The sequence below is a fragment of the Perca flavescens genome, chromosome 20, assembly GCF_004354835.1.
Source record: "Perca flavescens isolate YP-PL-M2 chromosome 20, PFLA_1.0, whole genome shotgun sequence".
NCBI lineage: Eukaryota > Metazoa > Chordata > Actinopteri > Perciformes > Percidae > Perca > Perca flavescens.
Genome location: NC_041350.1, coordinates 15,774,863 through 15,800,878, shown reverse-complemented (window position 1 = coordinate 15,800,878; position 26,016 = coordinate 15,774,863). Strand labels below are relative to the sequence as shown.

Here is a 26,016-nt window from a genome sequence, read left to right as displayed (position 1 = left end):
GTTCTGTTGTATAGCACTCATGTCTAGTTCTTCATTTTCATAAAAGGGGGACCATTCCTAGCTAGGTTACAATTTCACACTTCACTTTTCCCTCCTATTATTCATTGCATTCTGCTTAATAATCAAACATCATTTATAGAAATTCCTTTTTGCAAATGATGTTCATTGTGTTACATACACAAAGTAGTGAAGAGACTAATCCATGATTTACTATCTTAAATTTTTCTCTCAATGCTCAGAGGAATCAACTGTGACTGTTGTGGGGATGTGGACAGAAGCACACACACCTTATACTGTTCAGTTGTTTTGAAGCCTTCCTCTAGAATGCACAAAATATCTTCCTCCCTATTTTTTTCAGGGTCAGCTATGTAGAACAAGTGCTCCAGCCGACGTCTGTAATTCCTGCTTGAAAAGTTTAAATTAGATACAAATTCTTATAGTGGATGGTCCTGGTTCTGTTACAATGAGGACAATAGTAAGGTTAAAATGTCTGTAAATAATTGGTAAAAACTCAATTATGGTCACATTTCACTACAGTGTGGTATAACTTACTGTGAAGACATAGCAGACTCTTCGCTGGTTTGAAGGGTGTGAAGTTTGTCCTCAAAGCGAAGCCTCAAAGCACTGTTGTGGATGCGGACAACTCTGTTGACCTTAATCCCAGCGATGCTGTGAACCTTGAAGTCTGATTGAGAGAAGCGGGAATGCAGGAGGTCGCAACAGGAAGTAAACCTGTTGGGTACATAATATAAAAAACTATAAGTTGAGGGTGTCCTTTGATTTTTTTCCTCTGTAACTGTAAACTTTATGATGGTTGCAATTGTATTTAATAATACCAAGTACTTGCCAAGGGTCTGTGGAGCAGCCTTCTTCCAAACGAATATTTCCAACACTTTCTAGCTCCATCAACAGAAACTTGACAGTATATTCTATCGTGTTAGTGGCTTGCATCAAATCCTGCACATACCAAGCTTCAATCCTGAATACAGTAAAAGGAACATTATTTTTTGACATTAGGATGGTTTCTTTAATAAGACACTTGAATGTAGAAAATGAAGAGTGTGCTGTACAGTATGAGACTGAATTCTATAAGCACTGTAACATTTTCTTTGTATTTTATTTAAATATACAGACTCATTCAGCCTCCTTGTCCATTGCAGCAGTCTCTCCCTCAGTGCTTCAATCTTGCTGAGTATTTTGTGCTCCATGGCGGGATCGCGACTGATGTCTGTGGTCGGGTCACTTCTGTCGACTGAACCTTCAACCAGGTGGGTCGATTCGTCCTCCAATGTGCAGGCAGACTTCTTACAACTAGCCGGCACCTTGGAGAGCTCACGTTCAAGCTAGGTATACATCCAAATGAAAACAGCTTTCTTAACTGTGTATAATAACAACAACCTGAAGCTGGAGATTACAGCTAAAAATACAGCTGCTAAAATAATTTTAAATAAGGTTTCAAGGATTGTACATACACTTTTGAGGGCATGATTAAGAGTTTTGATGCATTCTTCAGGTAACTGTAACATAGTTTTCTTCCTCTCTATCAGACTGAGCCGGATCTCTGCCAGGTTCCTCTTAGCAGTGTGTACACGCATGTTGTAGTACATCATTTTCTTCATTACTGTGGACTTGCAGGGGCAAAAAGGCAAACAAAACGCATAGATGCAACAAAAGTATTACATACTTTTTTATATAGACAGCAATTGTTAAAATCTACAAAACCTCATTTTACTTAATATTGTTACTCAATATTTCAATAAGGTTTCCAAGCACATTTAATTTATGTCAAGCTACAGGGACATGTGCATATGTGATGCATAAGACATCTAGAATTTTGAATTTAAGAAATGCATTAAGAAATTATGTCTTGAATTTAAATATTTGACTCGTTTTACATATGATTTGTAACTCCACTGAAGAACAACCAAATACAGAAAAGATATGTCATGTAATTCTATAATATATATATATATATATATATATATATATATATATATATATATATATATATATATATATATAGGAACTTAAATCATTAGCATTACACATAAATCAAGAGCATTTGAAATTCTGAAGAGCCAAACAGAGACTCTGGTGAGCACAATTGGTGTAACTCAGGGGTCCTGCTGGTCTTCTCAATACCTCAGCTGCTTCCTTGACTTGCTTGCTCGAGACGTCATAGGTGTCAAGTCGCTGGAGGCCTGGCATGTGGTAAAGAATGTGTGTGGCGTAGTTACACAGCAGACACACTGGGTTTGGGGTTGAGGTGGGGTCTTTCAGTGCCAGTTCTCTCAGATGGGGTAAGCGGGCGAGCAGAGTCAGCTCCTGTTACACCAACAACAACAGAACACACAGGCAAGTTCATCAATAGGGTTGATCTTTATTCTATGGCTCAAAGTTGTGCCCTAAAAACACTACCGTTTTTACTGTACACAAAAGTCATTCCATATACAAATCAGATGTATTATGGCAACTTCTACCTAGTGATAAAAATTTATATTAAATTTGTGCAAAGTGCTAAATGAACTGTCTGCAGCCCCAGTCTTGTTGGAAGTTTAAATATTAGACAGATGCAATAATAAACCAAACACTTCTTTTGGAAATTGCCATTTGTTGTTTTTTCCCTCCATACTCTGCAGTGAGTCAGAGTTAAAAAGAAATGTCACATTGTAATGATAAAGGAGCAAAGACTTTTTCTTTGATTCCGCAGTAGTTGCAATATACTGGGAAATCTGCGCAGTAAATGACAGAAATTGCATTCCTTAGAGCCAAGCTGGGTTGGGACAAAAGGTGGATTGCAGGAATATGATCGAGGTGTTAATCATCACATCAAAACTAGACTTGTCAGAATGACCTTGAACAACTCAGTATATATGCCTTAAATGTACTACTGACTAACACAACCCCACATACTCTTTTAAGATTTATTTTGTGATGAATGAATGTATATCATTGAATCCGGAATGACATAAATTGAAATGATGCTGCCCAATACCTCATTGAAGGTTTTATGCAGCCAGCCCATTGTAGAATTGATTGAAAATCTGAACTGACGACGACATTTCATAAGAATTTGGAATAGCCCTTTTCAGACCAAGGATTTTACCAATAAGTAGGAAAACTTTTTACAGAAGAAATTTCAAAAGCATATTCTGTTTTTAATCTTACCTTAAAGGAGTTGATCTTGTTCCCGGACAGATTAAGATTCTGAAGGCTGACATTAGGATCAAGGCTATACCCTGAAAAGAAGTTAAAAAATGATTTGATTATCTTTTTCGAACAGCTCACGGAATCTAAATCAAATTTGGCACAGAAAATACAGAGGTATCTAAAAAAACCTACCAATCTTTTCAATATTGTTGTCAGCAAGGTTGAGTTCTTTGAGATTTTGAAGCGTGTTCAAGCCCTGTAGGAAAAAAAGCACATAACCGATAACTGATCAATAATGGGAGCATGCTGCTTTGACATAACATGTACAGTCATGATTACTGATATGCTAAATTGTGTAAAAATGCCACATTTGTGAGACAAATCAATAGATCTTCAGAAATACAGTACACAGGTTAACACATTGTAGAATGTTGTATTATAAACATGCCTCAGATAGCTAGCTAGATAGCTAGCTAGCTAGATAGATAGATAGATTCAGAATTTACAGTTCAAACCTGTATCTGAGTTATGCAGTTGTTGTTGAGCCACAAGACTTCTAGGTTGATCAGCAATTCTAAATTCTTTATTTCACAGATCTGATTATCATAAAGGTGGAGTTTCTCTAGTTGGGAACAATTCTGTAGTCCTGATATTCCCTGCAAAATAAGATGTGATACATTATTGTTTAACATATATGGCATATATCTTGTACAATTAATTCATACAGAACACTATTTTTGCTTAAACTATGGGTTGTGATCAATACATGGTGGTCCATGCATGCAAGATTTGTTGTTATTAGATGCCAGAGGGGAGAACATGTAAACAGTGTGTAAGGTTTAAGAATCTCTGCAATAAAACAATAAATTGCAATCACTTCCAACAAAAAACATAGTGGTGATTCAAGGCCTTACATACTTTATTATTGTTTTCAGCAGTGCCAGCACTGATTAATAGAAATATTACCAGCATAACAAACTTACTGTCAGATGGCACTGGACTACCCAGAGCTCCCGAAGCAGAGGACAGCACTCAAGTCCTTCAATGTGTTTTATATTCTGTCCCACTATGGTAAGCTCGCAGAGCCCTGGGAAGAAGGAAAGCCCAACCATGCGGGGAAAACCAGAGAAGAAGATCTCCAGGGAGCTGACATTGCTTCCTTCTTGTGCAATTTTTTCATAGGACACTCCATTGGCCATGCACTGTTGAGAAAAATATTCATGTGAATCATAATTTGGAAAGAAAAATGAAAAGGTGAAAATAATATATATATATATATATATATATATATATATATATATATATATATATATAGAGAGAGAGAGAGAGAGAGAGAGAGAAAGAAAGAGAGAGAGAGAGAGAGAGAGAGAGAGAGAGAGAGAGAGAGAGAGAGAGATGCATTGCAACATTTGATGAATCAGGTGTTGGAAGCTGTTACAAGTATAGTATTAAAACTGGACATAAACCTAGATACCAATGATTTTGAGCCAATTGAATGTGAATTTCATACTCACCAGTTCTTTGACCACCTCCTCATCACCTCGGTGTTTTTGTTTCTCACTCTGCATCATAACTTTTCTGCCTTGAAATGTAGTGCAGCTAAGAAAACGCTAAGCAAAGTATTTAATTTGTCTGTAATGAATATATGCTGCCAGAAAGGGTAAGTATGGCAACAGATAGCTGAGGTTAGTCCGGTAACACACACACTGAATGTCGCCACACATTCATGCTAACTTACCAGCTAGCTAGCTAACGATAGGCGCAGATGTTGGAACTGTTCGCTCACGCCAGTTAAGTGCCATGAATGGCAGTAATAAGATACATTAATATTTTAAATTAACCCTTGCATGGCAGACAAAATTAACACAATTTTCCACGGCGAATTACATGATACCGGCGGACTCAAACACAAACTATGTGGCCCATCTGAGTTCAGTAACGTTAGGCAATCAGTCTGTGTCCAGGTCCAGGGAGGAGCGTCTGGTTGCTAAGGAGCCATGTTGAAACTTTTGCGGTCCTGATCATATTTCGAGCTACCACACGAGGGCACCACACTGCAAGATACATTTTCACAAAACCATAAAACACACAATTGTTTTTGCTTTATTTTTAGGCGCACTTTTATTAAACGTTACAGTTTAAATTCGTGCTATTTTATTTTTAACATCTTCAGTATTATTGATTTAGAAATTCCGCTAACTGGGCCATGCGTCCAATTTCACTGACTTAGCTTATGTTACATAGAGTCACTGCCTGTTTTATCACACCACCAAGCATAATTTTGCTGTCACTTACTCCGTCAATGTTAAACACTTGTCGACTATATTTATACACCGAAAATGCCCTAATCATATTTATCTCTTCCCCAAATAAAGTGCCAACACTGAGCCTCGCGGATGCCATGACGTCACCGTTGGAGCAGTGAACTAAAACAATCAACCTCACTCCTCTCCTCTTGCTCCCCGACCGACCGTACCGCCTCATCTGTGGAGTCTACAGACCCCAAGGCTCAGTTGACATACGCCAAGGAGCTGCCTTGTTGTGTGTTTGTCTCCGTAACCCATTCTAGCGCAAAGGGTTGCCACCGTTCATTTACAGTCACAGCCCCGGTATATACGGTAGAGAAGAAGAGAAGCCTTGTAGCTAGTATTCTGTCCGATAACAGGAAAGAGCATGTCTACTCAGCCCGGTGAGGAGCTAGGCTCGGAGGGGAGGTGGTTTGGGGATGACTATGAGAGAAACGGCCTGTTTGGTAACACACAGAGCCGGTTCGACGAGCTACGTGAAGAATTTAAGCCGAGAGGCGGCGAGGTGGCGGGCGTCCTGGATCAAGATTTTCATCCTTTCCAGGACGACGGGAAAAGGCCTCCCGTTGCTATGGAAACTGCATCTACAGGTAAAGCCGACCGTAATCGCAGTCTCGATATATACACCAATTTATAGTATTTCAGCCACAGTAGGTTTAATTTTGCTAGCTAACAGACCCACAACGGTATATAGGTGTAAATACAGCGAGAGAGACGCAGCCAAGTCCATTGGTCACAGGCTAAGCGTTAAGACAGACGGCCTGTCTGTCGGCTGAGTTAAAAACTTCTGGGCTTGAAAACACAGAAACAAAGATGCAAGAGAGTAACTTCCATAGGATGATGGTAAACCAGTTGTCACAACAGGGATGCTGAAGGGAAAAATATTAGACATCTTCTAAAATAAATTCATTCAGATTTGGTTAGAGCTTTAGCCTTCGATAGCTCTATGAAACATCAATTACGCCTCATTCCACTAGTCGAATCAGTTCTTTGGTTGAATAGAGTCTGTCGGGAGGATTAAGATGGGATGCATCATGTAGTATGCATTAACCTGTTGAACTTTGAATGGCCTATGAACGTACCAGCTCCCACATGTAGGCCTATAGCCTATCTATAATACAATACCTGCATTTTGATATGATGGGGTAAAGGGATGATAAATAGATTACAAGGCTAAGTAAGCCCCCTAGCTTTCCTAACCACTGGCTTGGTTGAAAATGATTAAATCTTACAGTTTATCAATTGATTGAGACTTGACCAAAATATATTTATTTATGTTGTTCTAACAAGTAGCCTGCATGAGGACATGATTCCTACATTCCTTTTTTGGTATAGTTGATGATATGGTTATATTATTGAAGGCTGGAGGCAGTGGTTTTTGTGGGAACATCATGCAGACCTCAGATCTAAGTCCGTCACTCTCCTCAGCAAAGCTCGTCTCATGCTGCTATTTTTAATTCTGAAGGAACAGGGTTCACTATTCGCTTTCCTAGCAAAACTAGAGCCCTGTACTTTCATTCACGGATTCACTGAAAAATTCATGAGATGATGTTTTAAAAAAGAATGGCGCTTAGTTTCCTCTCTTTGCAGCTCAGGCATTTCTCTTCTTCGCTACTGCTCGTCTAAAGCCAAAAAAAAGAAAACAAACTTTGTCTTTCTTATATATCCATTAACTACAAGAGCATTATTGAATGCATAAATTAGACTTTAATCGTTTGAGGCACATAATTTAGCATGAAAGTAGAACTTAAATATCCAGAGCTAAAAGAGTTGGAAAGAAAAAGGCATTGCAAAATTTATATCACTTACAAAAGCAAAATGTTTAGCTCCTTTTCAAGCAGACTGCATGTAAAATATAAAGTGACATGATGAACTGGCTAGTCAATGTTTGGCCTCGCTTTCTAGAGAAAGAAAACAAAACATAGGCTCTACTTTCATAACAGTGTGCCAGAAAAGCTCCCACTTGTGAGACACACACACACACACACACACACACACACACACACACACACACACACACACACACACACACACACACACACACACACACACACACACACGTTTTGAGTCCTAAAAATGGAAAGAATATCAGTCTCTTATTGCTGTGACTCCCATTGAGCTGTGCCCATACCAGTGAAATAATCTACTCTGTCACTTATGTTCTTGGTGGGAACAGTGCAGATCTCATCACATCCAGCAGGGCAGACTGGACATTTTCCTCTTGACCAGACAAGTTATAGTCTGTTCTGATCTTTGTCAAAGACATTCACTACCAACAACAATCGCAAAATAATAGTTTTGGAAACTTAAAGATTTTTTTTATTACTGAGGGAGAAAAGAAGTTTGGCCTTTTAACAGTACAAACTGTGAAATAGTATCTCTTCAAGATGTCTAGAATTGCCTCTCTAGGTAATTGATCCATGGCTGTCCTAAATTTTGTTCACAACAGTTGATCTACCCGCAGGACGCCAATAATGCTGATTTCAGCTGTATTAAATTACCACAGGACAGAACCTTGGATCACACAGAGTGCAGTGCAGTATAGCCTCTTTTATCCTCAAAAGTCCTGTGAAGGTTTCAAGATGCATGAAAAAGTTGTGGAAGATATTGCTGCATCATGATGACGAGGTCTAAGTGTGCTGTGAAAGTCCCACAGTTTGTTTTTAGCAAATGGTGTGTCTAATAGCCTCTCCTGCTGTCTGGCATAAAAGAAAACAACTAAGTGCATATTGTACACAAACAGTGATACATTATTTGACACTCTCCCCCCAACAAGCTCTTTATAGTGCATTATAATGGTAACTTCATCACGTCCTGACAAAGTGCATCAGTCATGAGAAAGGTTCTCCCACAATCCAGTCCCTGAGAGGTGGATTAGACTCGAGTCCTTCTCCGTTTCAGCATATCATGAGTGACAAGGATGAGACAGCATATGTCTGCCTGGGTCTTTTCATATCTGTCCGATAGAGAAAACACTTCGTGGACTTGCTAGACTGCATAAGCCAGCACAGTGCATTTGTGCCTTTAGCTCCTGTTCCCAGGAGGCCGAGCAGTGCTAGGTCTTTTCAGATAAGATAAAGATGCAAGATAATAGAGGGCTGGAGGAGGAGGGGAGAGTGGCTTAATGGCAAGAGAGACGAGGCTGTGATGAGAAGGCCGTTCAAAATGCCAGAATGTCAGGGAAATACAAAGAAATGTCTTTTCCTTCACGGATACCTTTAATTCCATATCTGATTCTGACAAAAGCACTTAGATGTCAGTGGTCAGCTGAGCAACTCCCAGGTGTGAGCCAATGTCTGCATGTACAACAGTTAGCTATTGCGGATAAAAATGTGTTGTCCAACATCTTACATAATTAAATAAGGCTTAAAGGTTGTACAAAATGCACGTGTCTGCTTTCCAGAATGATTTAGAGTGCTCATGCCATGTGTTACCTGCCAGGTTTCCAATCTCATTTATCTTCATCTTTCTCCAGGAGCAATTAGCTAATGCTGAGTTATAAAAGGACAGATAAAAGCATGACAGACCCTGCCCAAAAAGCTCCACTGCAGGGGACAATAACATTAGCATTACTGCTATCATTATATCAATAAATCATAATTTCTTTCTTTTGATCCCCTATGTTTACCTTGAAAACATTTAAAAGCCAGTAAGTGAAATTTGATGCTAAGTTAACGATCTCACTGCCTCAGTCTAGCTCTGTAGCCTGTGGGCACAGAGTAATCCCTGAGCACAGTATTGCAAAACAGCTCAGGGGATTAGGGCTACTATCAGCAGAGATGCTTTTAAACAGTGTAGTCCATCTAATTTTTTTGTGTTGGTTATTGTAGCTTATAGGCATGCATGCCTTCCTGCCTGCATCTGTACACTTAAATGCCAAATTCTGTCTGTACAATAAAAGTGAAATGCCAATCCAAAGTCCTACTGAATTGACAGCTTTGACCCAAAGCAGACAGCTTCCAGACATTCAGTATGGATCCTCCCACATCCTCTCCATTCATCCATAAAGCTCTATCCAAGCAAGAAAAGTACGATCAATACAGTACAGAAGACAAGTACTGTACGTACCTCAGCTTCAGAATTAGACAGATTAGCTTTTATTTAAACTGCCTCTACATTGATTTATCTATGACAAAGGCTGCTGGAACAACGTTTGTCCTGTGTGGCCTTTAGTGATTTTTTAAGAATGGTGGATACACTGATGTTTCTTACAGTAATTGTGGGTCCTCATTGTCTTGGATCAATGCAGCTCAGGGCAGCTGAATCCCTCAGCACAGCTGTTCTCCTATCGAGCCCTGCTAGTAGTTTTGTTGTACCTCAGCTCTTAGTATAGACTGTCTTTGTGCTCTCCCTTCTTCTTTAAAGTGGGATAGTTGGTCCCTACTATTCATGTATTTGTTCAGCCAAGAACATTGTAATCAATACATTATGAACACAAACGTCATAACCAAAGCTTTTAAACCCAGAGACCATTAACAGTCGGAGTGGTGCGTCAGATACTTCAAATAAGTAAGGGACTTGATATAGGAATCTAATATTATACCACTCCCCATAGAACATATAATATGTACTTCTATGTACTTTCAGATTACATATTTATGTGAACATGTATAAATAAATTGTACACCAAAGAACAGGAGAAAGAAAATAAATACTACGAGGCAAGCCTATAATCTGTGCTGATAAAGGGTGTTTTTTCTCATCTCCCAGGCTTTCTCCAAGTAGTATAAATGGTTAATTTAAATGTTTCATAATATGTGCATAGCCAATTTATGCTTACAAAATCAATTTCTGTTTTTATCTTTCTAAACCTGTGCAGTTCCAAGTAAACAGGACAATTTATACCTCAAGTAATAAAGCCGCAGGATATTATTTAACGTTAAAGACACAGATGGCTTTGAAACAAGGGCACAGTCTTGATGGATTGCTTTCTAGAAGGTCATGGAGTGAAAGCGAACTCCTGAAAGGTAACACTAAGGTCGAGAGGGTCACGACAGAGTAATGGAATCATTACAGTGCACTGGATTAACAGATATTTGAAAGTAAACCTGAACTACTGATGTACTTGGGTGCTTGGACGACACAGACTGACAGAGATAGTTCCTTTGAAAGTCAGCTGCATCTCTTCTGTCTTTGCACTGGCTGCAAAAAGTGAGACAACACCCAAATCAAACAAGCTGTTTGCGTGAACATTTAGATTTTTAAATCACTTTATGTTATCACATTAGTTTATTTATTTGTTTTATTCCACATTGAATAACTGCAGTGAAACATTAAGTGTCTTCAAGGGAGTAAACCCTGCTGCGCACTGAATCCCACATGCAGCTCAGTAAACCCTTAATTTCAAAGTGGTAATATTCATTTTGCAACTCCGGCTCTTTTGATATCGTCTGCGCTCACATGTTTTTGTCTGTAGCCTGATAATTAGGAGCCTATGCCTTGGCATAGCACAGATTGTCAAGATGCATTAGTTTCGGGGCTGCACTGGCTGCACAGAGGACAACAAAAGGACTGCCCCTTCACAGCACATCCACCAGGACTTTAACTGCACCATGCTTTCAGTGACATGATTATGTTGTGTGGCTACAGTGTGAGCTGAGAATTCATCTGTTGTCACGTCCAATCCCATCAGAGTGCAGTAAAACATTTGTTTCAGCCTTGTGGGTTTTTTGCCCTAGTGTCTGGGTGCTACGATATATCAACAGATTCAATCTCAACACACCAACTTTGTCAAGTTGCTGCCCAGAGCAGCTACCCTCATGGCAGTTAAAGACAAGCACCAGTCTCTATTGTTACAGATGCCGTATGCAACTGCTGGTGAGTTTATCTGTGTTGGTACATAGAATGGGTTGATAGAGAGAGAGAGGGGGTGTGTTGCCTACAGTCAACAGGATTACTGGCAGTTCACAGCCCTGGAGATCCCCTGTCTTCACAGTTTGTAGTAGCCCTGAGTGCTTCCCACATCGGCACAGTAGGTATTTATACAGTGAATCAGTGAGTGCAAGATTATGATGGTGTTGCCAGGGTGATGGCTGATGGGACCTATACAATAATAGTACACTAAGAGGATTATACATTGGTTTGCTTTAGCAGTACATCAAGGGCATTCATGTTACTGTACTGAACTTGGCTCAACAGCTGTGCCCATCCATGTTGCATACGGCTTGGATCCATCTGTAGTTAAGATGCTGATCTATAAGACATTTGAGCCTATTAGATACAAACGAATCTCAAGCTCAAGAGTGTGGGCCTGCTTTGCTTTTCCTCCATGTCACGTCAGCCCTCCCCCTATGTCCTAGCATGGGTGTGTAGTGTTTATGCCATTGTACTGCGGTATGATGTATTGTTAATGACTTAGGGAGCAGCAGTAGGAAGGACAGCAGAAGGGAAGTGTGGTGGGGCTTTTTAGAGGAAGCGAAGGGAGGGACGGGACGTCCTGACCTGTTGGGTCTTCTGTCAGTCAGTCTGCATCCTCCAGAGCTAACCCTAAGGCTGCTATTTTAAATCTTCCCCCCTCATCCAGCCCAGCAGCTGGACCTAACCTATTTATAGCACCACCGCTGCCCTGGGAGAAGCCGGGCTAGAGAGCAGGAGGAGGAGCTCAGTACATGGAAGTATAAACTCTGACTTGTACATAGCACAACAAAAGAATCAAGCATTAGCATCAGATGTGTGGCACTGTATAGTGTGCGTTTGTGTGTGGGTTCTGTGTTTATGCTTTTGTATTTGTGTATGAAAATGAGACTATGCATGCTTGTTGGTGGACTTAAAGACATTAAAAGTAAAAAAATCTGAATACTTGGCTTGACCATGACTTCCGACCTCAAAAGTATGAAATAACATTGATATCAAGTCTGTTCAGTTGTTTTTCAAGTGATGTGTAATATGAGCATCCTTAATGGTTCCCTGCAGCACGGTAACAAATTATTCAGTGGTATGTTGAGTGATATTTTACAGCAGGGTACACACAAATTCACAGCTAACTTATTTTGGTTTTACATTTTTAATTGGAATTGAAAATGGCAATAACACTACAATTGTATATCACAGTAATTAGTATTATTTCATTATTGCGTGTGTGTTGAATACTACAGTGAGCATGCTGTGTTTGAAGTATTTATTTTATACGTTTACCGCGGAAGAGTCTTGTCAACCTAATGTAGCCTAGCTTAAGCCTTTTAGATTTTGGAGAGGGTACATACAGTATATTGTTCATATCGTTTGTGAGTGTATTTGTTTTCATGACACTAATTTGTTAGGGCAGATGCAGGATTAGTGATTACAGAGCAGAGATGTGACTAGAGAAAGCCCTTTGCCTGCATGATTTAGAACAGACCGGTTGTGGCACCAAGTTGTTTTGGGGTCTGAACAATCCCCCTTTGTCCCACACTGGGTACAAGTACCCTCTGTTACTGCTGCCTCACTGATCTTCACAGCCGAGCACCCATTCTGACTGTGTTGCCCTCACAGTGCCACAGCCCCTCTCCCTTGGCGGCTGCGCCAGCTGAAGCATAGCCTTGTTTAACTGGATGTTTTTATTAATCAAACAGCTCAGGCACAGGCTGATTTTATTTGATCGTATTACGCAGAGACTGCTTTCATTCTTACTTATTGGTTTCCTGTAACCTCACTAAGCTTCAGTTCTTTCTCTTCCTGCCAATCTCTGTAGATGACCCCATGTCCGGCCTGTTTAGGAAGCCTATGAATGATGATGGTGATGTCTACACTTCCCTGATGTCAAATCAGAGCTTCACATCGGGTCAAGAAGCTTCCTACCTGTCGGACGACCTGAAATCGTCCAAGCCCTCCTCTGGCCTGGATCACTTCTCCAGCGACACCTACAGCTTCAGCTCCAACACCAAGATGACTTCCGACCTGGCTGATGACATGCCAAAATCTCTGTTTGGCTCAGATAAGGCAGAATCCTACAACTACATGGACATCAACTATGGGGATGAGCGCCGTGACCAGCACAGCCTGGTGGACACAGGCTCAACTGGTCATGACTCATTGGTCAGCTACATGGATAAAAACCATGGAAGAGATGAGGATGAGGAGGAGGAAGAGGAAAACCTAGGTCCAGCACTGGGCTCCCACTCCTTCCCGTACGTGGAGGAGCCATCTGATGAAGAGCTGTCAGACTACCGCTCCTACCGAAACCTGGGTGGCACCCCACAGAGTGCCAGCCCGGTGAAGATCACCTTGACCGAATCCCAGCCTCCAACTGTCAAAAATGAGCCGCTGCAACATCCCCCTCCAGTCAGCGTGCCTGAGCGTGAAAACGTCCTCAGTTTGGGCTTACAGGGGGTTCCCACTGTGACGCTATCAGAGCCAGAGGATGACAGCCCTGCTTCCACTCCCAATGCTTCACCAACACGTAGGCACAGCACACACTCAAACACCTGTCACTTGGTCAGATATAGACGTTGGTGATGTAGATATCATCCCCCATCATAGTATATGTATTTAATTTTGCAATACCAGTATATATTATATTATAGTACATTTTCTGAAAAAATCAATTAAGAAACTGTTTATGGATAAAATAACCAGATGGGAATGTATGTTTTTGTCTAATGAAGTGAATTAAATACTTACACTACATTAGAGTCAGTGCTACTTCAGAACTTGTCTTTAAAGCTAGCCTACTGTATGTAGCATAACAGTAGCAAAAGTCTACTTTTGCTACTGTTAGAAGAGTCATAAAGTAAGCAAAATGACTCCGTAATGACAACAATAACTATCTAACTAACTATAAGTTTGTTAACATTAGTTAATATTATCCACCATAAGCTACTGGTCATACCAGACCAAGTAAGGCAGTAACAGGAGAATTGAATAAACATTTGATATGTAGAAGATTGTGTTATGTCTTCTTTTAAGTTACATAGGCTAGCTTTAAGTTTTATGTGCAGATACTTTATGTCTGAATTTATAATGTGAATGAAGACATGAATGCATTTTCTGCATTTCTTTTTGAACAGAAAAAGAATTCACTTCCCAGGATATGTTCAAGGCTGACACAGTGAAGCCTGCAGCTTCCAAAAGCAGTCCAAGCACAAAGGCAGGCAGCAGGGAGCAAGATGGCAGCAGCGCAGAGTCTGGAGACTCAGAGATTGAGCTGGTGTCTGAGGAGCCTCCAAAGGCCACTAGCAACCCATTTGCCCAGCCGCCTAAAAGCAAGGGCACTTCCAGCCAGCCTAACAACCCCTTTGACAATCCCCCAGTCGCCAAGGGTGGTTTCGGCCTAGCAGGCAACCATGCTCCACCCACAGCCTACAGCATTCTGAGGGAGGAGAGAGAGGCAGAGCTTGACAGTGATCTCTTCATTGAGTCTGCGTCTGAAGAGAGCCCAAAGAGAGAGCAGGGCTTCAGTGGCCCCAAACAGGGAGTCAGCCCTCCTTCTCCCCTGGTTCCCAGTGCCACCCCTCCCCGCAGTACGGCTGAGGCAATGCCAGCCGAGCCCCTGATCACAGAAAAGGTCAAGACCCCAGTGAAAACAGAGGAGGATCGCCCCAGCAAGCCCAAACCACCCACTGCTGCCGTGCCCCCCGAGGTGCGATCAGAGAGGCCCCACCAGGACGACATGCACAAGCACACCAATGAGGGCAAAGGAGATCTGGGAAAACCTGCCGCCTCAACCATCCTGCAGGGCTTTGATAAGCAAAAAGGTCAGTCTTAAAAATCTTGTTTTTCTCTTTTGCCCAGAATGTGATGTTTTCTAAAGGAGTAATTTTTCATCCCTGCTCACAAATGTAAGAATATACATTGTTACTGCCTCTCTGCGGAGTACTAGATTTTCACAAAACATGTCTGTAATCTTTTCATTGTTGCAGCGGTTTCACCTCGGCTTATAAACTGCTATCTTGAGTACTGGCTTTCCAGAAATAGTGCTGTCAGCTTGTGGAACAGGTAGTGTTGTGTTATATGTGCTGATGTGTCTTCATGCCTGAATGAAAGCGCTATCATGTCTGCATGTATGTGTATAAATCTTACCCATCATAGCTAGAGATTAAAACAGTTTGAAAATTACTAAGCGCTTATTTCTAATCAAATCACAGACGCAGTACGTGTGTGTGTGTGTGTGTTTGTTTACCTCCTGGTATGGTGTGCTTTGACTGTTTTGTTGAAAAGGCCGGGAAAGTAAACAGGATTGCTGAGAGAGATGGGATGTTCCATTGCTGAGTGTGTGTCTGTGCCGGGGTGGGGGTGGGGGCCGCAAGTGTTTTCCTGAAGTCTGCTCCCCCTGGTGGTACATTTGAGAAAAAAAGCAGAGTGGGGATACATTGATTCACATTTATGACTAAATTTATGACTAAAACTTAACAGCCACACCACCAAAATAGCTCTCTACAAAAATTACAGAATTGCAGATGTTGATTATTAAACTCTTTCAGCATCTTGCTACATCACTCTGTGCCTAGATAGGTCAGACATGCCAATCGCAGTCAGCAGGAGTTAATGCTGTCTAAAGTACACATTCATTGGTTGTTCTCTCTGTCCTTGTATACAGTGGGTTTACATAATCCTAGGATGTCAAAACTGGGGCACATTCATACTTAAGGGCTTTAAAGGCTTCATCTTGAATTTCACAGTTACAGAGCCAGGAAATATCATGTCCTAATGCATGCTGTTTGGCTTTAGTTTCCTGAAACTTACAGCTACTGATGCACCCTGGTCCAGCAGAATGTGATGATTGAGTCAGTTACAAATTTGAAATGTATAACAAAGTAAATAAAAGAGGTTGTCCTTGCTTTGTTTTCCTTGGACTGTAAGAAGGTTCTGGAAATGCTAAAAACCAGGTCACGTGTATTTTTTTTCCACCACTAGAGGGCACAGTGCACCTTTGTAAATGCTGCTATGTTGTATACCAGCAGATATTGTTTTTATCAGTCGGTGCACGTCAGTTGCCATAGCAACAGGAATGGGGGAGTGTGTTCAGTCTAGTTCAGGAAATTCAGTTTTTTTTTACCTATCCAGTTGGTATTGGCATTGAATCCTGTCATGGCTGCAGTGAGCAGAAGGTGTGAGGTGTGGCTGCCCGCAGGGGCGAGGACAGAGGGGAACGGACTAATGGCTTTGATGATTGGATTAATAAATGATGTAAACTATAGTGGAATCGTTTTCTGCTCAGTGGTGACAACACAGTGACTGTGCTGTTTCATTTTGCACTTCTTTTTTAAGCATCCTATATTGGTTTTTCAGTCCAAGGTCTCTTCACAGGTCCATTTGCATTACAAATAAGGAGGAAGACATAAATCACAAACACATAAACATCCTGAGGGCACATTGTGCTGTAATGCAAGGTGTCTCTTGTTATGAATTATTAAAGTACAAGCACTTTGCCTCTTCAATTATCAGTGAGTCATAGTGGAAACAGCTATTTCAATCTCTGGCTACAACCTTAAATATTGTTCTGTGCAAATAAAGAACAACGGACCTGGATGTTTGCCATATTTTATCAACATGGCCTCAAGTCCAGCTACTTTCAACCTTCAGGAAACATTGCTATTGCACCCTGTCTGGTGTGCAACATTACATCTGACTATTAAAGTGATTACAGTTCTTCTTACAGGCTGCACAGAATGTGGTAACATGCTATATTTGTAGCCAATATTATCATTGCACCAATAAATATGGTCCTGTTAACACACAAAAAAATCTAACAAGGGAAGCCAGAGTGAAATGCTTGAATGTATATGACAAGCATATGTGGGATAACCCTAACACAGCTTGTACCCCAACTATCACCAGTCTGTTGTGATGCTCTGTTAGAGCTTTTATTGTGAAAGCTACTGTACCTTCCATTTAAAAAAAAAAAAGCTCAGTCTCCAATGATCACCACCCACCCTCTAACCCCCCGAGGCTCTTAATCATTGCATGGTTGGTTTGCTGCGGTGGTGTGGCGTTTTACAATTTGAACCCCCTTCCCCTCCCCCAGCACGCACGCACACACACACACACATATTCCCCGCTCCTTCTGTTCTAGCCAGTGCTGCTCCACAGCATCAGTCTGTGAGCTCCGCGAGTCGGCAGCACCTTGAAAACCTTTCCTCCCTCCCTCCCTGTCATCTCAGCCTATCTCCCGTATCCTTTTTTTCAACCATTCATGCCTTTCTGGGATGAGTGAGTGAGTCGGTGCTACAGAAGAGGGAGACAAAGAAGAAAACGGAGACCATAGACCAAGAGAAAAAGAGAAAGAGAACAGGGACATAACTGATCACCAGCATGCAGGCCACTGCAGACGTTACCAAGAAGGAAAGCTCCTGGAGCGGCTGGAAGGGCCAGGGTACTGATGTGTTTACTGTAATATACTCATCAGTCTGTCTGTGTTTTGTGGCTATGAGAGAGGGACTGTAAGCTCTGCATGTAGGTTAACTATTTATGACACTGTAGGTGTGTATTTTTTAATGTGTATATGTGTGCTTTGCATGTGCACATTTATCATCTAACTGTATTTGTCGAGCGTTGGGGGATAAAACAGCATTGTTTACCTGCGCCTCCTTTCACACACGCCCCAATGACAGATCCTTTATGCTGCATGTGTGTCCCCAATAAAAGAAAAAAAATTAAGAGAAGAGGGGACGAGAGACGCTGGTGGGTGTTTTGGACAATAGGTGTATACACACACACCAGTGTGCTGAGAGCCATCTGTTTTGGGTGCATGTTAATATGGATGCCAGTGTTGTGGACTAAGGCGTGTCATTGTCATCACCCTCCCCACTTTGCAACCGTGCACGGGAGCTATTTTTTTATGGCGTATGCTCTGTTTTTGTGTAACGAGGCAGCCAGAGTATCCGGACGGCATTGACAGACTGTCTCCATGGTAACCAGGGCACACCCATCCTGATTACATCAGCCCTATCTCCTCAGCTGCCATGACACCTTGCAGAGACTGGGCCGGAGCTGAGCATCCTCCGTCTGTCTGTTTCCATAGCATGGAGGGCTCGTAGAAGGGGCCAAGAGAGAAAATGGCGTCCCTTTCTCCACACTGGTTGTGGTTTATTATCTGCCATTGTTTTTAGGATTAGCTCAGCAGTGTAAATGCATGAGAATGGTCTGCTTATTGTATCCCAATAGACTGCAACAGTCACTGATTGTGGATGTACAGCTTTGTAAAAATAACCTTGATGACAAACCCCCATTTGTCATCATTCTACTGAGTCATTGTCCGTTCAACTTGGCCAAGACTGTTACATGATATCCTATCTGATGGGATCTGTCGACAATTAGGAACACGTTGAATTAAGCTGATAGCACAGCAAAGGATGTAACTGAGCAGATGTATTTTCTGCAGTTGGATGTTTGCACATCCCCCTGAAGCTGTAGCCATTTTTATGTTTAGTCATTCTCTTTGGACATGCACAGTACTGACTCACTGCCCATAAGCTACTAAAGAATTATCAAACAATGATGCAGACATATCCAAAACTTCAGAGTTGTGCATGATTTGTTCAAACAACCCTGATGACACACAACAGCCAAGTTTTCTAATGCATGCTCAAAACCCATCTTCTGTGTACACGTGATTAATGTTTCCTAATCAAGTGGCTTCCTTTATCAATCTGTATTCTTAAATATACTGCATGACATATGTCACAAAACCCCACCGATAACAAGATGAAGAATACGTTTTACTGAATAAATATGGCAGCTACAAAACAAGTTTTACCATATTTTATGTGTTGTTTCTCAAATACATAAACATAGGTCAAAACCTACATACTCTGCTGTGGTATGTTGCAGATTTAGTTGTGTCGACAACTTTGTGCATTAAGAAAACTACAATTTAACTTGCTGGTTGTTTCAAATCCTAATTTGATTTTTATGTGGTAGAAGTTTGCTTTGACGATCCAACTTTGAGATAGTTCAGAAAGAAAAGAATAGGTTTGATTTGTTTTACTGCAGTGATATTGATTGATAAATCTATTCAAATAAATTCAATGATATAGAGAGGTCTGAGAGAAGAATCAAACTTTAGAAATACATTAAAGGTGATTGGATGGCTTAAAATGTTTTGGTTAACTGGCCCCATTTGTCATTTCTGTTAGACAAGCTGTCTGATTGCTGAGATATCTCCGTCTACACTAGCTCTAGCACATGTCCATGCGTCAAGTTAGCAACTCATCCCATCGTATATCAAATGATCAGAACTATACCTTGGCCTATAAATCTGATATTCATAATCAACATGACACTTATCATCCCCAAATTCAAGTTCCAAGTCTGAAACTCAAGCCCTGAATCTCAGCTGTTGGCAACAGAAGTCCGTTTGCATGTTTGCTCTGTCTGACTGATGGCTTGTTTGAGGCCACAAGGATATCTTCAGTGATTTAATGAGGCCAGGCTAAACTAGTTTCACTACAGAAAAGGAGGAGGGGGAATTATATTATTGTCACTCGTGTTAATCATTTGCTCTGATTTTTTCAGTGTACGTGTTGAATGTCAGGGGCAAGAGTCATATCAACAGAGAAGAGCTCGGCGTTCGTACTTCCTCTGTGCTCTGGTTCAACGTTCTGCGCGTCTTACATTTAACTGTCACCCATGCAGTTCAGTTTTTGCTACTGTCAAAAACTAACTATATTGTATATATTTGGTGCATGCCTTAATATAAATATCAAGTTTAAATCAAATGTAAACAACATATTATAACATCCCCCGAAACTCATCTAGTGTAAACAAGCTGCACCATATAAAAATGCATTTTTATTCTTTTAATCTGTTAGAAATCAGACTCTAATTTGTAATGTGACGGTTAACAATCTTCAAACCCTTTGTACACACACTGTCTTTCTCATTTTCTTGACAGACTTGACAACTAACTGGCCTCGTGTTAAACCTGCTATTGTCCTTTTGTGCTCCACTATAAAGGGGGAGGCTGTCTTTATGTGGCGGGGTGTAGACACCATGTGCTGCTGATCCCCCAGATTCGGAGCAAATGAATCTCTCTCTGTTCCCAAAGGAAGGCTCTTTCCCCTCCTTCCCTCCCTCTCTCTCTTTCTTCTCCCTTCCACTTTCGACCCCTCCCTTCCTCCCTCTCTCCATCTCTCAGTTGAGTGGTGGAGAGAAAATGGAGCACAGTAACTATGGGAACTGCATCAGGCAGGTGCTCAGCAGATCCTTGCCACTGAACCATTTTAATGGAGAAGTAGAATATGGCAACAGTCTGTGCTGTTTATTAGCGTGCAATGCTACGCTAGTTGTCTTATCTTTGGCTACTGAAGTCATATGACAAACATAAAAAAAGGACTCTGGTTTCATTTTCCATTTTGATGAACTGTCTTATTTTAGTCGCTGCTTGGCAGCCTTTCTTGCGTTACAAGCCTGAGCATAAAAGAGCTCACAGAGAGAGAAAGAGTGCATGTATGTGTGCTGGATTGCAATGTGATTCTTTGGCAACCGCACCCCATAGTTGCGTCCCCCCCTCCCTTCCACAGTTCCCCTGCGCAGGCGGATGCTGATTTGCTGGTGTGCCTGTGGCCCCTCCCCTCCTGTGCAGGGGGTACTCCCCCTTCAGTGCTCTCCTTTTGTCCGTGGATGAAGCAGCTGCTTCTTTCCCTGTTCAGCCATGGGAGCCGCAGGTCAGTACATGATTCTACTGCACTAGCTAAAGCTTTTTCGGTCTGCGTGCAGTCTGTGCAGCACATCACAAGGCACAGTCGCTGTCGCCGGTCAACACCTGTCTCTAGCAGAGCTGTCTGTTGTTGATGTGTCTGTGGGTTGTTACAGCTGCTGTATGTGCTACCTGTGCCTGTTTGTGTGTGTGTATGTAAGCATCTCAATGCAAAATAGTAGCCACATGCCGTTGGTTTGTCAGTGGTTGCAGCAACAATGGCTTCTGTGGGGAGTGGTGCATGTACAGCAGCTAGGGCACATGGATCCTGTTCCCACTGAATCTGAATGAGTAGTGTCTTTGATTTGATAGTGGGAGCGCGGGGGGCAGATAGGTACTCTAAATCACTATTAGTTACTGATAGGAAATAACAAATACAAAGACAAAGAAAAGACAGATTATACATTTTATTTTACAGTATAAGAGGGTTGTGGGTAGCAGAGAATCACTTAGTTACAATGTCTGTTCTTTTGCCACCCAGGTTTAGTCTGCCTTTTTGGCATCCAAGGATGCCTTTTAGTGGAGTAAAGATGGCCGTCATCACTATGCTGCTCACAGCTCCACGGCTAAAATTAGAGCAGGCAGGCAGGCGGACAGCTCAGAGAGGAAGAGTAAGACACCCAGGAGACAGATTCTCTCACGGGCACAAAAGTTTACATTAATATATTGGTTCTGCTTGCCTCCCTTGGTGCCATGAAGAATTTCCAGGTGTCCGTAGCAACAGATGAATGGTAAACCCTGGTAGTGCTGTTAGACATGCAGTGGTGGAGGCAGCTGGTTCAGCAGAGGTGAAACAAGCAGCCGACAGTTCTCATGGAAACAAGCCCATGTTTCCAGCCGACACAGACGACTGCCAGAGGAGGACCGTATCAGCTGTAATGGTACACTGGGCTAATCCTCAGTTATTGCTTCTCTCTCTCATCTTTGCTAGTGGCTTTGAATTACAGGCCCCACCACCCAAAGAAGTGAGAAAATGTTAGAATAAAAATGGTGTAGCAAGAGCGCCTGCATCCATGTTGTATATATTCCAACTCGTTTATAAGTGATACTGTTTGGAGGAAATGCGGTGCTTCGCTGCATTAATGAGACACTGCATTGAAGCATTGTCATCCTTCATCACTGACCACAGAGCTGCTTGTCTGGCCAGGTCACATTGAATCGTTATCTGCAAACTGCTGATAGGGCTTCTATTTCTGCTCCTGCCTTCGCCAAGCTGTAGGTCAATCATTAATGCGGTTCTGTTCCGTGTTATACCGACCGTTCCCTCTGGCTGGATGCACGTACTGTATGTTTGTATACGTATGAGACCAGACCAGATGCTACTGGCGTCAAGTACACGTCAGATGTAAATAGGATAGTATATAGTGTGGCAACACAGACTGAGACACTTGCTGGACAAGTAAGAGTCAGCTATTATCTTCTTTAAAGGTTGCTCTATATATAGATATATATATATAGGAGTAAAGAAACTGAACTGACAAATCGTTCGACACCTTCACGCCACCTTACAGCTCACTCTAACCTACAGTAATGAAAAGCTAGGTTAGAAAGCTGGGTTAAAACAGGATCACGTGACAGCCGAGGATCTCTGAGGACTTTGGGTTGTGAACAGCTTCCAGATATTTGACCCAGATGTGTGGTGTGTAGCGCGCAGCAGCCTAATCCACTTTGGAACGGATACATCTGTAGATGCCCAGGCCTGCATGTCAAAGAGCGAGGTCAGATCATGCTGGTTGTGGGTCCTTACCCTGTTTGTCCTTGTTCCTTCCCTTCCAGCGATTGACCTGCTCTACTGGAGGAATGTGAAGCAGTCGGGGGCCGTGTTCAGCAGCGTGCTTCTGCTCCTCTTCTCCCTGACCCAGTTCAGCGTGGTCAGCGTCGGCGCCTACTTAGCCTTGGCAGCCCTCTCTGCTACCATCAGCTTCAGGATCTACAAGTCTGTGCTGCAGGCTGTGCAGAAGACCGATGAAGGACATCCTTTCAAGTGAGTACAATAGAAGATTGTTCAATTATGGATCTTAATAAAAAGGTGTACAGCATTTACTCACTGAAAGGTATTGTCTATGTTTCTGAACCTGTATTTGTTACCAGAGCCTACCTGGAGATCGAAATTGCTCTTTCCCAGGACCAGATTAGTAAATATGCCGACAAAATCCTGCTGTATACCAACACCTGTATGAAGGAGCTCCGCAGGCTGTTCCTCGTACAAGACCTGATCGACTCTTTGAAGGTTTGCCTCAAACTCGCTTGTTGCCTTTTAGCATCGCTAGCCAGGGATGACAATATCTGTCAAGTTACTTCAAACTGCACCACCTTCAGGTACAGCGTTAGATCAGCTCTGCTTCTCGGGGGCCTCTACAGGGACTTTTTGACTCCAGTCATAAAACTAAGAACACAGACAGCAAAACAATCTGATAGTATGTGTATATACTGTCAGACATGCAGGTTACAAAGATTACAAAATGTCATGTCTGTCTGTGTTTCAGTTTGCTGTTTTGATGTGGCTGCTGACCTACGTGGGTGCTCTCTTCAACGGCCTGACACTGCTCATCCTAGGTGAGGTCATCCAGACTCACTATGTCTCAACAAACTTCCAAGCACTGCTGTTGACTCACACACACTTAGTGTTTTTGTCTTGTGCATGTCAGAAGTTCAATAATCTTCAGAGAACTTGAATAAATATAACAAAGCTGTATTACATCATGTGTCATTAATGAGAAGTGCAGCATGTCCTTATCACTATGCGAGAACCAATATATCAATAATCATTTATCGGACATGTTTACTGTTGAATGTGTACATTATCCGATTTCTTTTCTAGTTTACCTTAGATAAGTGTTTGGGTGTGCCGGGGGCCCTGCTGGCACACGTGTTCCTGTTTGAACATATTCCCACTGTAGGTCAGAACACTTGAACATTAACCATTACTCTCTCCATGCCTCTACAGCTGTGGTCTCCATGTTCACCATGCCTGTGGTCTATGAGAAACATCAGGTAGGAATTTGAGCTTCATGATACCTCAAGTCAACCCTGGATGATAAAATGTTGTCCGGTATTTACACCTGTCAATTTCCTTTTGTTTACAGGCACAGATTGATCAGTATGTGGGACTAATACGGACCCAGGTCAACTCTGTGGTGGGAAAGTGAGTATTATTTTACAAATAAATGAAGCTGCAAGCACCAAGTCTGAGCACCGAGCCACACTAGAGGAAATCAAGCAGTGCACCCTGTTCGCAAATACAGTGAGGAGTCTGAAGCAAACAATTACAAGAGCAGCACTCACTGTACCTTGATTAGAGGCACTGATGTGCCCTTGTGCAAGGTACTTAACCCTTACTCCTCTGCCCAGTGGCCTGCAGATAAGAATGCAGTTGCACTGGGCAGCTTGCAGGCGTTTGTGTGTACGCAGGGCATTCCTGAAAAGAGCATTTGTGCTCAGCAAACCTTCCAAATTGCAAGCTTCATTCACATCTTGAAAAAACAGTTTGGACTATCAAGTCTGTTTAAGATAAATAAAAAAGGCCACAGATGCTTGCATGTTGCACATGGTGCATAGTGGATCAGCTGGTCTATGTAATTGACTGAAAATGACTAGTCTATATTCATAAGCGCTGTGTTAACTAAATTCAAGAGTGAAGTTTATGGGTTTCTAAAGGGTTAATTGCTGCCAAAATGTCTGCCTGCAGTTTTTTGGACTGACCACTATCAATTTGCCAATTTTAGTCAAACTTGACAGTCAGTTCTATGTACTGCCATAAAAAGAGAGCAGATGGTTTAAAATGAAGCAGAATAACCACAACTTGATCTAGAATAAATACCTTGTTTGACACGTGGTATTAAAGCCTGTTTTCTCTGTACAGGATCCAAGCGAAGATCCCTGGGGCCAAGAGGAAGGAGGAGTAGACATGTCTGTATCACTGTGAAGCTGACAGTCCAGTCCAGCTCATAGTCAGGCAGCTTGGTCACTGTTGAAGAGCCTGGTCGTCATCTGTGGGGCATAGTGCTATGTCATCTTGGTGTTCTCTTAATGCATCCACTGGAGAAACCTTCACCCTGTCTATAGCAGTTTAAACACTAACACAGTCACACGTACGTACATAATCCTGATTCTAGGTAGACAAGTACACAACTCCAAAACAAAAAAAGAAAACTGACTTTTTTGTGTTGCTTATTATTAAAGTGCATGAAGTCGAGCCTTGGGTAAATATTTGAACTTTTGTGCAGTTTTTAAATCAAGCTACTTTTTCGCTTTGCAGTGCAAACCACAAACCGTATGGTTTGGCACAAAAAAGCTAAATGCCCACAGACGTGCTCTGCTGCCAATGTTAAATACTGCTTCATGTTTCTGAGTTAGCAGACAGGGCTTCTCTCAGTATATGTCAATATATATACATAGCAAAAAATATTTCCTTTTGGTGTTTCCAAGCACAACATAATTTAACAATATGCGTCTTAGATGTGGTAATTGTAGGGTTTTTGCTTTTGTATAACCATAAGGAACAATACACACGCTCATGTTTTAGGTACTGTTGTACAACTACTATGAAGACAAGGAGTATCTGGTGATATTTAGCTTGTTTGAATAACTGTCCAACTTTGTACTATGTTCAACTATACTCTGTAGTTATTTAGACCCTGGACTCTTTAACTATTTGCACTTAACTATGTATTTAATTACAAGAATAAGAAAAATAAATGTACCTTGATGTATAACATCTCCTCAGCCACTTTACTGATGAGTTTTGCTATTCATAAGACAACTTCAAGTGAGTGAAGATGAGTTTGTGTGTGACACCACAGCTAAGTTGGACGTGACAAAACTTTAGATGGGAGACCTGGAATGATGAGCTATAAATACAAGCCACTGAATTCTGGCACAGACAGACCTCTCATCTGGTAGTAGGAGTTTAGTGCGAGTGTGAGTGTGTGTGTGCGAGTGTGTGTT

The 26,016-nt window shown here is 41.7% G+C and overlaps 2 protein-coding genes across 7 annotated transcripts in view; one reads left to right on the top strand and one right to left on the bottom strand.

Moving 5' to 3' along the window:
- The window catches only part of lrrc9 (leucine rich repeat containing 9), a 20,181-nt gene extending 15,013 nt beyond the window's left edge, over nt 1-5,168 (bottom strand). For 3 of the 4 annotated variants that reach the window (XM_028566768.1, XM_028566767.1, XM_028566770.1), the window contains exons 1-11: nt 4,665-5,168; nt 4,134-4,352; nt 3,666-3,806; nt 3,343-3,406; nt 3,169-3,239; nt 2,143-2,325; nt 1,473-1,628; nt 1,135-1,343; nt 848-979; nt 553-732; nt 288-405 (exon numbers count right to left, since the gene is read on the bottom strand). In XM_028566768.1, coding sequence (XP_028422569.1) covers nt 288-405; nt 553-732; nt 848-979; nt 1,135-1,343; nt 1,473-1,628; nt 2,143-2,325; nt 3,169-3,239; nt 3,343-3,406; nt 3,666-3,806; nt 4,134-4,352; nt 4,665-4,721 — 1,530 coding nt within the window. In that variant the 5' untranslated portion in view covers nt 4,722-5,168. The remainder of the gene's footprint in view (nt 1-287; nt 406-552; nt 733-847; nt 980-1,134; nt 1,344-1,472; nt 1,629-2,142; nt 2,326-3,168; nt 3,240-3,342; nt 3,407-3,665; nt 3,807-4,133; nt 4,353-4,664) is intronic. The other variant, XM_028566769.1, reaches the window with a different exon arrangement.
- A 382-nt stretch (nt 5,169-5,550) lies between these two features.
- rtn1a (reticulon 1a) lies at nt 5,551-25,794 on the top strand. Of its 3 annotated transcripts, XM_028566771.1 has the most exons (9): nt 5,551-6,046; nt 13,126-13,833; nt 14,441-15,127; nt 22,846-23,053; nt 23,161-23,299; nt 23,556-23,625; nt 24,017-24,063; nt 24,156-24,214; nt 24,932-25,794. In XM_028566771.1, exons 1-9 carry the CDS (start codon nt 5,824-5,826, stop codon nt 24,972-24,974), a joined length of 2,184 nt encoding a protein of 727 aa, XP_028422572.1. In that variant the 5' UTR covers nt 5,551-5,823; the 3' UTR covers nt 24,975-25,794. The 3 variants fall into 3 exon arrangements, with proteins under 3 accessions (XP_028422572.1, XP_028422573.1, XP_028422574.1); XM_028566772.1 differs by lacking the exons at nt 5,551-6,046; nt 13,126-13,833; nt 14,441-15,127 and adding an exon at nt 17,440-17,745; XM_028566773.1 differs by lacking the exons at nt 5,551-6,046; nt 13,126-13,833; nt 14,441-15,127 and adding an exon at nt 20,952-21,037 and having other exon boundaries at nt 24,932-25,786.
- The last annotated feature ends 222 nt before the right edge of the window (nt 25,795-26,016 follow it).

Bases quoted from the DNA above. Each gene is read 5' to 3' on its own strand.
- rtn1a (XM_028566771.1), top strand. From the start codon at position 5,824: ATGTCTACTCAGCCCGGTGAGGAGCTAGGCTCGGAGGGGAGGTGGTTT. The intron at 23,300-23,555 runs GTTTGCCTCAAA...TCTGTGTTTCAG, and splicing joins ACCTGATCGACTCTTTGAAG to TTTGCTGTTTTGATGTGGCT. The intron at 24,215-24,931 runs GTGAGTATTATT...TTCTCTGTACAG, and splicing joins GTCAACTCTGTGGTGGGAAA to GATCCAAGCGAAGATCCCTG.